The 14319-nt window shown below is 38.8% G+C and overlaps 1 protein-coding gene across 1 annotated transcript; it reads left to right on the top strand.

The window, feature by feature from the left end:
- Nucleotides 1-4472: 4472 nt before the first annotated feature.
- LOC143604065 (thylakoidal processing peptidase 1, chloroplastic-like) lies at nt 4473-8139 on the top strand. The gene is made up of 6 exons (XM_077080655.1): nt 4473-5075; nt 5236-5304; nt 6324-6386; nt 6482-6568; nt 6663-6730; nt 7803-8139. Exons 1-6 carry the CDS (start codon nt 4473-4475, stop codon nt 7912-7914), a joined length of 1002 nt encoding a protein of 333 aa, XP_076936770.1. The 3' UTR covers nt 7915-8139.
- Nucleotides 8140-14319: the final 6180 nt, after the last annotated feature.

Raw genomic sequence — 14319 nt, forward strand, 5'->3', positions numbered from 1 at the left:
TAGATAATGTTGGTTACTACTATTATGGTGTGACAAATTAGTACAAGTTCAAGTGAACTTAAATAAACAAATATATGGTGGCGGCATGCATAAGATTTAAATGATTAATATTATTTTGGTGTGATGAAATAGTTCAAATTAAAGAAATATTTGGTGGCATGCATAAGGTTTAAAAGAATGTTTTCGGTGTGGAAGTTTGAGTAAGAAAGATCTTGGCCGTGGAGAGTGGGGGGTTTTTAGCGACGGATCTCGAGATGGTGATAATGAAGAATAAGTGTGTGTCGGGAAAAAGTAAGAACTTGGAGCGGTAAATATGTGAAGGGTGATGATATGGAATCAAGAATCGTGAGAATTAGGAGAATATTATCACCTTTTTATCGTTTTTGATGTTTTTAAGCGTGGGGTGCTAAAAGATTATGAAATGTTTCAAAGCCCAAGGTTCAAGAACCTCACTTGCATCTCTCATTGGATCTTAATTTATTCTTTTAATATAGGTATGGTTATAATATATTTGCTAGTAGTTTATACTTTATAGTTACTCACCGTTTTTTGTTTTTTATTTTTTTTTATTTTTATGTAATTGGATTATTTTTATTATAGAAAACCTTTTGTCAAGTAGTGGTCTTGTTAGCTAATATTTTTAATTAGAGATGTACAATCAGAGAATCTTTGAAGATTAGTAAGCTTATTTAGGAGTTAGTAGAGTATAAGACAATGTTGTTATTTTAGTTTATGGGCTGGTATGATAAATGCTGTTTTGAAGCTATGAATTAGGTGACAAACAACATATAGTGCATTTTCATGTGTTTTGCTAGAGGAAGTAGAGGAAAACATTTCTTATATGTTAGTATGAAGTTAGTTATTTTGTTGTATATCGGTGGTTGGTCAATCCACCTTTTTTACATGTATTTCCTTGCCTCCTCCGTCATTCGACGGTTTCAGTGTGCGTTGTTTGTGCTAACCATCAATGTTCGTTTTGTTATCATGAGCCTCCCTCATTTAACAATTGTCTTGTCAACGTCCATGGCTTTTGCTAAGGTCACAACCTCGTCCTCTCCCCAATACAGTTGAATAGACGATTGATGCAAGAATTTGGCCTTTAAGGATAAATATCCACACGTTTATGCCATTGAATCTTCCAAACTTTGCTTGTTTTCGCGTGGAGTACTGTTCAAACAACTACACATGTTTGGGAGTCCAATACCTTTGGGTTTGAAAAGAGACCCAAGAAGGGGAAGAGATGCGTAGAATTAGATTGTTTCGTTAGACAACTTGGAATAACTGGCAAGCCTTTGGAGACCATGGCTTACTTTCCCTTCTGCAACAAATTAATCAAATTTCTTAGAAATGGTATATTTTCTAGTATTTCACTTTAGATAATAACGATGTGGATTAATTATAGAATCCTCACCCTCAAAATACAGATTGTTTTCATTTACAAACTGAGTGTACATTCCAAATGATCAGTTACAATCGTGCTCCCAAATTCAGGTTAACCAATTTCACTTGTAACCTTAGGCAGAGTATCATGATTATTTAAATTGGTATCCACCAAAACAACATCATCAATGTTGTTCCTAACCGGCCCATTACTACTAGCTAGTTTGAGCACAATTATCATTCTCTTCATCTTTGGTGTACATGTCTTGATTCTAGCTTGCACTATTTTCAAAACAAACATCAAACAATCTTAACCTTTCTTGAGATTTAGAAAAGATTATTTAATTTCATGAGAAAAAACATTTTCATAAAACTTTACGCATACTTAAATAAGTTATATTGTTTTTTAAATCCCTCATTTTTTTTCCTCATTTGAATATCAAATAAGAACACATTTATTTTATACACCATCAAATCTACTATAATGGTTTAAATTTATACAAAAGTAAGACAGTTGAAATTTCGAAGATGTACAAGAGAAGGTTGTATTCCAAACAGTTGCTCATAAGAAGTTCTACCCGCCAAACAGAAGAGGTTCTATTTATCAAGTAAGCTGCAATTAAGACACATTCAGCCCGCATGTTAAGAGACAACCCTGGCCCTGAAACAATATAGATCTTGCCACATTACGCAAATGTCCATGTTTTCATTCAACTATCCCATTTTGCTGAGATCCATAGGCACATGAGGTTTGATGTATGACTCCATGTTTATTATAAAACAACTGCACATTTTTTATTAACAAACTCGGTTTCATTGTCAGACCTATAAATTTTTATTATTCTATGGAACGGTGTTTCAATCAGTTTAAAAAACTTATAATGTTTTAAAACACTTCACCCTTTGATATAAACAAGTAGACCCACACCACTAGTGAGAAATCATTAACGATATAGTCTAAAAAATAAATTATTTAAAACTAATTTAGTAACAAAATTATTATTTTAAAATGTTTTTAGACGTATGACCTAGCCTACCGTGTCATAATTCTGTAGAGGTGAAACATGAGTCAACACTAAACAAATTATCAACACATATAGACCTTCACTTCTATCAATTAACTTCACTTCTACCGTGTCACCTTCACTTCTATCAATTAACACATATAGACCTACTACTTCTCTACATTAATCGGGAGTTTACTGATGAAGACAATCTTGAGCATGAATAACAGTGAGATTATATAAATAAACAATGTGTTTGATTTCCTTAGCTATGTGTTAATATATAAGGTGAGAAGTCATCCCCACATTTTACTGATTTCAAATATTTTGGGGACATATACATACCTACTAGTATTTAAATATTATATATGCACTAGCAAACTGTGAATATTGTGTATTTATCAATTAAATGACTAACTACTACTTGTTTAGTTGTTTTATTTTATCGCATTCGGAGATGCCCATCATAATCACATTATAGTATGATCATACGACTATCATAGTAGTCATAGCCCGTGTTCGTGAGGCATGGTCAATTGTCACCCTGCCCATGGTTTGATTGATTTATACTTACAATATCAATTTTGCTCTCTTATTTATATATCATTATTATATAAAAACTAATGACTTTTCTCACTCAAGCTCGTGTTGACAAAATATATTATTTTGTACGCATTTGCACGTTATCATTTGGTTTGAAGTTAATGTGAAGAAACACTTAGAGAGACCTTAGTTAACTTAATAAAGACATTTGCGTTTGAATGGTTGTTTAATTTGGATTGTTTGGTAATTTGTTTAAACTTTGTGCACTTGATTGAAATTTTGGAATTAATAAATAAATTAGTTATTGTCATATTTGATTTGTATGATAGTACCTTGTGAGCTGTGAACGGTTCGCACCTCGGCAATTTAGCCCTAGATTGGGGTGTGACATGTTAGCCCAAAAATACATGCATGGCGCTTATCGTTAACTAATTATGTTCAATATTGTTCCTGCGCATGAACAAGTTTACCAACACGAACTATGTTGTCTCGGATGGTGCTATGTGTTTAAGAGATAAGTTATCTTGGATGCACTAGTTGTATAGGAATACATGGCCTTATTTGGATGAAGGAAGTTCTTCCGGATGACCAAGTGGATCTTTATTAGAAACGATTTTATGAAGAACCCCGAGACTCTATAAGTAGTAGGACTTAGTTATTGTGTTAGGTGTGTTCATTTTGTGAGTCAGTCGAACCCTAGGGAGCTCATCTAGAGTTTTGGTAACGAGGCTTAACTAAGTGTATGTGTGATTTCAATTCAATTCTCTCAATCATGTATTTATTTGATTATTAATATCCATTCAATAAGAACACTACATCTAGCTTCTTGTTCTTGTATGATTCACAAACCTTCGTCATGCCTGGTTTGACGTTCAAGAGCATGTTAATGGTTATTTTAAGATCAGTCATATGAAATATGAACTAAATCTTAAACGATGAGGGTAAGTGGCATGAGAGAGAGAGAGAGAGAGAGAGGGAGAGAGAGAGAGAGAGCTTCTGATGTGTAATTACCTAATGACCTTTCAAACACAATCAGATTGAGTGTAGCGGGCACTAACCACGACGCCACCTTCGCCCCACATCTCTTCTCTTGTTCCCCCTTCAACGCTACTATAGTAGCACCTCCCCAACTTACCGCCCATGCCATAGTTGTTTAGTGTCGCGAGCACCACCCGTCGTTCTGCTTTGACACTCTCTTCTTCTCCTCTACTACACTCGGTCTTAAAGAACAAGGAACAACCCGCAACTTCTAGATCCATCCATCCATCCATCCGGTAAATGAAGTCTAAGCCCAGCTCCAATCCTTTCATGGCTTCAAACCCAAGTGTTTAACCTTGTTAATCATCTCACACTCTCTTCCATTCCATCACCGCATCCCTGAGCCATCTCCGCCGGGGAAACGACTCAGGTTGACCACCCTTGACCTTATCCAAATCTCTATTTCACCCAGTTCCAATGGAACCTCTTTCTTTGTAACCACCACAGACCTTCGTCACTTCATCAGACATTCTCCAAACCCTCATTATCTTCATCAATCTCGCGCTTATGGCTATCCGATTCACTCTCTCTTACACCGCCCACGTGGCCAAAACCCTATCCTCATCCTCCGGATCCTCCACGACGTTTTTAATCGTCCACGATTATCCCAAAACCCTAGCCCTAGCTCCGGTAACCACGGCAGCCATCGACTTCCTCGCCGGCGAGAGGAGTTCCAAACCTTCTCTGGTTGTCGCCGGATTGATGTCGCTGATAACGTCATCCAGCGGCGGTGGCGCAGGTGTGTTAGGGCTTTCGCCGTTGAAGGCGTCTTCGATTCTTCCGTTTCTGCAGTCATCCAAGTGGCTTCCGTGTAACGAGATTAATAGTACGGTGGCTGCTAAAGGCAGTACTGCAGCAATGAATATTATTAATGGTAATAATGATAATAATCAGGCTGCTGGAAAAACTGTTAGTAAACGGCCGGTGGTGGTCGAGAGTAACGGTTGGTTATCGAAGATGTTGAATACGGTCTCCGATGATGCGAAAGCTGCGTTTACTGCTGTTAGTGTCAGGATGCTATTGAAAGCACAGTTAGTTGAACCAAAATCGATCCCCTCGGCTTCAATGAGCCCCACGCTTGATGTCGGTGATCGAATTCTCGCTGAAAAGGTATTATTAGTGCTCTTGAGAAGTAAGTTTGATGCATTTGAAGGTGTTAACTAGTAATTATTTTGTAATTCGCTATAAAGTTTTAATCTTTGCTACATTTATCATTGTGAAATCTTAAAGAAAGGTTTGATTTTTGAGTTTTTGGCTGTTATTGATTTAGGTTTCATACATGTTTAGAAGCCCAAAAGTTTCAGATATTGTGATATTTCAGCCACCTTCGAGTCTTCAGGTGAGAATTTTAGTTATTCATTTTGTTGTCGACTTATTGTCATCTAAACAGGCTGTGTTTACAGGCTGGTAGGTTTAACCAGACGTGAACAAGAAAACTGTGTACAAGCGAGCCGAGCTCGGCTTGTTTAACTTACAGAGAGCTCGAGCTCGAAATGTTTTGAGCCCTAAAGCTCGATCTTGGCTTGCTTAAATTACATTGAGCTTGAGCTTGGCTTGTTTAGGCTTGCGAGCTGGCTTGAGCTGATAAGCTAAGCTTGGGCAAGGGCTTGTTTATTAAACAAGCTTACTTTTAGGCTCAGGCTCGTTTAAGCTCTGCTAGATTCGACCGTTTAGCGAGTCGATCTCGAGTACCTCACGAACGGCTTGGCTCGTTTACACCCATAGTCAGACACGAACATGATGGTGACATGTGCATTCATGGTTGACAGTTGACACAGACACAACTCGTTTAACTCTTAAATTAATTTGTTTTTTTAACGAATTTACATATTTACACCCAAAGACGTAAAAGGTCTGTTTAACAATTGCCTTAAGACTACATAATACAATACCCATTTCTCTTTTAAAATTTCAACATAAGTTATCTTTTAAACAATCTATAAAAATAAACAGGCCAATTTGTCAACCTTCCATATAGGGATGTGCATGAAACCAAAAAAACCGATGCATAACTGAAAAAACGAAATGGTCGAACCCAAACAAAACTGTCGGTATTGGTTTTATGTCTACATAAAAGTTGAAATATCATTTCAATTTCTGTTTTGCTTGTATTTTAAGCCCAGGTGTTATAATAATAATTCAAAAAGATTTAGGCTCATATTCATCACTTCGGGCCAATTCCTTCCCCCCCCCCCCCCCCAAAAAAAAAAAGGAATTTCAAGTTCAAATAGTAAAACCTAAAAAAATTGAAACCGAACGGCTTTTAAAATCTCAAAAATGATTTTTTTTCCTAAGTTATTTGCCATTTTTTGGTCAGAAGTTGTATGGTTAGCTTTATAAGTTTTGATTATGTTGCAGCAATTTGGTTACAAGGATGTATTTATTAAAAGAATTGTAGCAAAGGCTGGTGATTGTGTAGAGGTAAAATATAAGATTACTAAAATATCCTTCTCTTCAAACAAATTTACAGCATTTATCTTAATGCCTCAAATGCTAATATTGTTTTATAATATCAGGTTAGAGGAGGTAAACTGCTGGTGAATGGTGTCGCCCAAGATGAAGAGTTCATTTTAGAGCCCTTAGAATATGAAATGAAACCTATGGTACTTGTTTATTTCAACTTTATGAATTCTTGATTTTACTTGTTATTATCAAGATTCAATATTTATTCGCTAAATATTGTTTTTTGTTACTCAGATTGTGCCAGAAGGCTATGTGTTTGTGTTGGGCGATAACCGAAACAACAGTTTTGATTCCCACTACTGGTAATACTCACTATTTCATTATTATTATTATTTTGGTCAAATAGTTAAATGCAATATGATATAATATTTTTTGTGTAGTACTACACAATTTGATAGGTAATGAATTAGGAAATGTAGAGATGATTGAAATCAAATGTGTAAACTATATTATATTGATATATGATATTGAAGAAGATGACCTCAAGGATCTACAATGGATAACTAACCACCGAGGTGGTCCCGGGCTATGCCCCTCTCATGCTAATGCAATGAGCCTAACAACTTACCTAATCTCTCTCCCCCTTTCCTAAATGACTATTAATCCTTATTTATAGAAATAGAAATTACACTTACCCCCTCCCACAATTACAGAAGGCTATTAAGTATTAAGTAATAGAATAAGATCTCTTATCACAATTAAAATAGAAAAACATTATATCGCATTGTAAAGATCGATCTTAGGCTCAAACCGAACAAAAATCTGAAAAGTCGGTTTTTGAGTTTTGGAAATTGTTCTGTTTCGTTCTTTTGATTTTACCATTTGGGCTTGAAATTTTTGGGGTAAAAAGATATGGCTCAAAATGTTTGGGCCTAAAATTTTGGGCTAAATGTTTTTGTTAATCAATGATTAGTTGACTATTGTACATTTGGGCTACATTCAAACCTATTTATTAAATATTTCGACTATTGTACTATTTATTAAATTACTTAACATTCAAAACAAAAAATAAAAATCCACAAATTCGGTCTGGCCGGTTCGGTTTTTTAGGTTTCTATTGCATTCAAAACCAAACCGAACTGAAAATTTGGTTTTTATGAAAACATAATACCAAAATGACGGTTTTTGTCGGGGCTCTGTTATTTTTGTTTTTTGGTTATGGATCGATTTTTTTGGTTGCATGTACACCCTTAATTAAAGTAGGTTCATACGCAGTAGTAAGTCTTTGATTTCTTCTAGCAGAGTCTTAAGGTTCTGGTAGGGCTGTGAGTCTCGTTATATAAAAACATTAAGATACATTTTGGTGCGATTAATCGAATAATATTTGGTTCAGTGGTTGTATTATTATTAATGGAGGGGCTGTGGTTTATGCAGGGGGCCTCTACCTATAGCAAACATTGTGGGTAGGTCTGTGTATCGGTATTGGCCACCCACGAAAGTGTCGGCCACCATTTATGAAGCAAGACGACACGTTGCACATTCTTGACACGCATTTAAGGTGAATCTTGAATGACTCTTTTTAGACAATCTGGTTTTTGTCACTCTTATGCTTTAGATAGCATTATGTATATATTACTTCTTTGTTTGTAGTTTAATTCCTTGTGTCCATGCATTTGTTGTTTGATATTTTTATGCATAACATAATTTGATTGATATAAAATGTCCATTTTGTAAATAGGTACATTTTATTTGCATATATTGGCAGTTTGTAAAGAGTTGCTAGTTACATTATCTCAAGTCTCTCTCGGAGACCCTCCTTTGAAATGTTTCGTTTAAACATGATTGATTAGATTAATATTATCTTACCAAAGAACGTTATCTCGCGTAGGAGTGAGTGAATTAAACTTGGTAAGCTCGATTACCATGTCAGCGAGAGTAGTGGTGCACGCCGGTTTATGGGATAACCAAACTGATTTAGAAACTTGTTAGGATTAACTAAAATTGTTGTGATAGGTTCTCACTATTTAGTGTTTTAAAAGACTATGTTATACTAATAGCTAGTCTCATGGCAATGAATGGTTATGGATATCTTCAATAACAAATTAGCAATATTTATTCGAAGACTCTTAAATATGCTAAAAGCAACAAATATATATTCGAAGACTTAAAATATGCGATGAAATCAATTTTGTTAAACATGTTTCACACTACATGCAATATTTAGAGCTATTCTTATAGTATGAAAATACTAAGCTACAAGTACTAGTTCCATTAGAAAAGGAAGCCTAAGCATGTGGACCAGGCGATGTTTGTGTTTATGTTATGGCCTTATGGGAGTTGTTTTGTCGGAGGATATGTGACTTTGTCATCTGTTGGCACTCTACAAATCATCACGCCTTTTCTCCCGACAATCTCTCATGTGACATGAAATTTCTTGTCTCAATGTTATCTCAATGGGATTATGTCGGGGATATATGTCGACTACCACAAATATTGCTTCATTAGTCGCTTAATAATATACGGGAATCACCGCCCTAGTTTTGAATTTTTTTTCCTAACAAAAACATATATGGGTAGAGTATTTGAGATGCCATCCTTAGTCTATAACTTACATATGTGTAACGTTTTATGAATGGAGTCGGGAGAAAAAAATTTTGTTTTGAATCGGCGTGCACCACCATTGACGATAGATCCATCACAAGATAATCGCGTGGTGTGCAGGCCCGGCTCCGAAAATCAAAAAAAGTTTTGGGTCGAAGGCGAAAAAAAATTTTGGGCCTTAAGTAAAAGAATTATTTTGTTATGTTTAAACAATTTAACTTTTAAACTAGTTTACTTGGTTATATGATTTGGGTTTTGCAAAAACCTTTTGTATAAAAATAGGCTAAAACATGTCTCAAATGAGACTAGATAGAACCCACAACCTTTTAGTTGTGAGTCATACCCTTTTGCCACTAGACCAAGCTAATTGTTATGTAATTAAGTTTAAACATTAAATATATACATATAGATTTTCAAAAAAAAAATACATATAATTTAAAAAAAAAAATTTAGGCCTAACGGGGTGTCGGGCCTGAGGCCGTCGACCACCCAGCCCCCCGTATAGGCCGGCCCTGTGTGGTGTCACTTAAGTGATGTCACATTGTATGATTGCATGTATACACAAGGAGCAATATCGTGGTAATTAAAATTAAGAACATCCTAATACCTACACACGTGAACTACTAGTTCAATTGACATCCAAGCGATGATGCCTGACGTCAATGGTGGGAGTTTTTATGCTTCTTCACTTTGTCGGGCGTATGTGTGTTTTGATGATCTGATGATACCCACATATATTTTAAAGTTGATAAAAAGAAGCTTAAGGATAAGGATTTACATCATGAATGGATAAAAACTGAACTACATGAATATGACAAACAAAGAGCTTAAGAGAGCAAAGGTTGCAACGTATGATATGGAGTTATTAATTAAAATGACATGACACAAAGTTAGGATTACCAACTTACTATGTCATGCACTCATGCTTACTTGAATTATAATCAGCAATCATAAAAGTCAAATAATATTAAAAGATGAGTTGAAGAATGTTATTATATAAGATCTTTACTTGGTTTATGATCATTAGCATTTATGTTATTCAACTTTCTAGCAAAGATAATTATCATTTTGACATATTTATGAAGCTTTGGAATTATTATTTAATCATATATGTTTATGAAGAGGTATGCACCCGCCTTAACATCGAGCGGGGCGGGTCAACCCACAAGATATAGACAAGAGGCTTGAAATCAGGATGTCATGAAGACACAAAGCCAAAACCTATGCGCGTGGCGCATATCACATATGCTCACGCATATCACATATGTTCACGCATCACATATGCTCACGCGTATCACATATGCTCACGCATATCACATCTGCGCGTGGCGCATCTACGTGTGGCGCATATCACATATGCTCACGCATCATATATGCTCACGCATATCACATCTGCGCGTGGCGCATCTGCGCGTGGCGCATATCACATATGCTCACGCATATTACATATGCTTGCGCATATCGCATCTGCGCATGAAACATCTGCGCGTGAGAATAAAGAGAAGACCTCGCGCATCCCCAGGATAGGCGCATATCATACATGCACATAATCAACCACGTCCTTATCCAAATCAGGATAAGGACAACCATGATTGTGCTCATCAGACAACCTTCCAGAAGGTATCCTTTAAGGAATAAAGAATATGCTGATGTTGACAGCTGCCAATGAAGGGTGGACAACTCAGCAAAACCCATGTGCTACCACGTGATTGCACATGGGTCAGGTGAAATACCTTGGTCAGAGAATAATCAATGAAAAAGCACCAGGTGTCCTAAGGACACGTGGCGCGAAGCAATAGGAGGAGGCCAAAAAGGCCCTAATTGGGTCTGAGCCCAATCATTGGAAACCCTAACACTATAAATACCACACCACCTCCACAGTGGGAGGTAAGCAAGAAAATACACTCTAAGTCCTTACTCAATTTCAGATTATTATTATATTCTCCTACAATATCTTATTCTCACACCGGAGGGTTACCCCAAAGAGGACCCCTCTGTCCCTTTCTGAGGGGTAAGTTCACGGTGCTGCTCGTTTTGTAGGTGGAAGAACTCATATTCCGGAAAACCATCGGTGATATAGCACACTCATACCCGAGGAAAGTTGGTCGTCTACTAGTAAGTCGATCCACGTTTCTTCATTGGCGCCATCACCTGTTACAACGGCAACAAAACCACTATCTCATCAGTTCTCTCTGAAAACCTTCACCATGGTTTCCGGTGTTCGAAACAGCGATCAAGTTCTGGAGGATAATGAGCTTGAGGATGTTAATGAGGGACATCAGTTTCTGAGGGCGCCGCGTGATACTGCGCGCACCACCAGTAACCATCCCTTCATCACAACACCTCATAGCCAGACTGAAACTCCTCCAGACGATCTTACGTTCCAAAATCTGACTGGGGCAAAGCAAAAAGGACCAATGGGTCCGGAAGTTGAAACCAATGACCCTAAAGAATGGCTCATAAACGAACAACGGTGTTTAATGGACAAATACAATGAGCTGGTCAAACACAAAAAGTTAGCCGACTTAACACAAAGGCTCGCATTTGATAAACAAACCATTCAGGGAACAACAAAAAGGGCGCGCGCGCCGGAAGATGGTCACTCTGTTCACACCGAACACGCTGATGTTAGTGATGAGGAAGAGGTGCACAGCATGAGGAAGACGCGAGATACTCATGCAGGAGGGTCACAGCTCCGCGCGCATATGAACATAGCGCCTGGAGCCAAAGCCGATATGGATCTATACACACCGTACAACCCACAAGCGAAAGGGTAAGTGGACGTAACCACACCATATAGGCCAGCCATCTTGGTGAAGCATTCAAAATTCACTGAGCGCATTGCGAAGGCTCCCATTCAACACAAAACCAAGATGCCAAGTGGTCTAGGCAAGTACGATGGTACAACAGATCCAGATGATTTCTTACAATGTTTTTACAACACTGGAAACCTAGAAAGCTGGACGATGCCAACATGGTGTCACATGTTTGCTCGCTGCCTCACGGGCGCAGCGCGTGTCTGGTTCGAAAGCTTTCCAACAGGACAAATCGATGGGTTCGAAGAGCTATTGGAGAAGTTCCAGGCTCACTTTGTACAGCAGCGCAGACACACGCGCGACCCCGATGACATCATGCACTGCGTGCGCAGGAATGATGAAACCATTGAAGACTACATAACTCGTTTCAATCAGGAATCTCTTGCAATTGGAGGTATCACTGAACAACTCTTGCGCGTGGCCTTTATACAAGGTGCGCGTAGTGATCAACTCCGCAGAGCTCTCGTGAGCAGAGATGGCATGCCAACCACTTGGGCTAAGCTTATGGAAGCATCGCGAGTCTTCGCGCGAAATGAAAAACAAATTGCCCAAGACAGAGCAAGAGATAGAGGGCATCAAACAGAAGCACCACGCAACAATGAAAGGAGGGGCAAACAAAACTCCGTATGGTCCAGGTTGCAACAAACCAGTTATTCTCCCGCAGAAAAGCAAGCGCAACAAAGTTCACCCCAGCCCCAAAAAGACATTCGTAATCGCGGAGAAGGTGACAAGAGGGAAGGCGGCAGAGAGCCTAACAGACCTCTGCCAAGAATATGGACTCCCCTCACCAAAACGCCTTCGCAAGTGTTAAGCACAGAGAATGTCCAGTTTAAAAGCCCCAAGCCATTACTCCATAAGGGACCACCAAACTGTGGCAAGTATTGTGAGTTTCACAAGTCCACAGGGCACAACACCGATGCATGCCACCATTTGAAGGATGCGATTGAAAGAGATGTGAAATCAGGCAAGTTGGCTCACCTGGTGAAAAACCCAAGACCAGAGAATGAACAACCAGACGGAGCCTCAGCCAGTAAAAAATTCAAAAGAATCTGTGTAGCTGAAGGAGGAAGGCAAGGGCAAAGTTCGAGGAAGAGAAGCGCGCAAGTCCAAGGGGATTGGCGCGAGCAACAAGTAATCTTCCCAAGAATCAGAGGAGGCCCGTCTATCAGCAGTCCTCTAGTCATCACTGCACACATCGCACATTATGAGGTGTCAAAAGTCCTGGTGGACACCGGCAGTGTATCAGACATCATGTATGAGCAATGTTTCAGGAAGTTGGATCCAGCAGACCAAGCAAGGCTTGAAATTGTGAATGCACCAATCTCGGGTGTCTCAAACGAAATTATTCACCCCCTAGGTCAGATACAATTCGAACTAACTATGGGGGATGAGAAACACAAGCGAGCTGAAATTGTCAACTTCTTGGTCTTGCCCACCACTTCATGCCATAATATGATCTTGGGTAGAGGAACGATTGCCCAATTCAACGCCATAACCGTCACCAGCGCACGGCGCGTTGGGGTTCCCAACACCAACAGGAGTAACATTTGTATACCGAGATCATTTGTGCGCAGTAACAAGTATACCGCGTGAAGGGAGAATGAAGCTTCCAATGGCAAACAACGCGCCAGAGGAATGGATTCTCAACCCAAAATTCCCAGAACAAACAATCACAATTGGAGCTACGATATCAGATGACACAAGGGTGAGAATGAAAAGATTGCTCACAACGTATATATCGGTCTTCGCGTGGCAACATTCTGATATGACTGGGGTTCCGCGAGACCTGGCGCAGCATTCTCTCAACACATTCAAGTCTGTAGAGCCAATTGCTCAAAAGAAAAGAGTCATGGGGGATGAGAAGGCAAAGGCCATGAATGAGCAAGTAGAAGATCTACTGCGCGCAAATATCATCCGCCCAATACGATACCAAACATGGGTAGCCAATCCTGTGATGGTAAAGAAGAGCAACGGGTCATGGAGAATGTGCATTGATTTAAAGGACCTCAACAAAGCGTGTCCAAAAGATTGTTACCCCCCTCCCAAACATTGACGCGAAGGTGGACTCTGTGGCGCCATTTAAGCTCAAATGTTTCCTGGATGCCTATAAGGGCTATCACCAAATTCAAATGGCACCACAAGATGAGGACAAGACTGCCTTCAGAGAACTGACAAGGGTGTTTTTTGTTACACAAAAATGCCCTTTGGTTTGAAGAATGCAGGAGCCACTTACCAAAGACTCATGGATGCGGTTTTCAACGAGCAAATTGGAAGAAACTTAGAAGTCTACGTGGATGATTTGGTGATTAAAAGCAGGGAGGAAAAACAAATGCTCAAAGACATCGAAGAAACCCTTTGGCGCCTAAAGGAAGTAAACATGAAGCTCAACCCGAGCAAATGCACATTCGGCGTAGAAGAAGGGAAATTTCTCGGTGTAATGGTCACCAAGGATGGTTTCAAGGTGAACCCAGAGAAGGTGGAGGCTATCCTTGACATGCCCTCACCATCCACCATGAAGGAAGTTCAAAAGTTGA

This window comes from Bidens hawaiensis, unplaced genomic scaffold (assembly GCF_021521415.1).
Source record: "Bidens hawaiensis isolate Kalapana, Puna unplaced genomic scaffold, B.hawaiensis_p1.1 tig00063810_1, whole genome shotgun sequence".
In the NCBI taxonomy this organism is placed as follows: Eukaryota; Viridiplantae; Streptophyta; class Magnoliopsida; order Asterales; family Asteraceae; genus Bidens; species Bidens hawaiensis.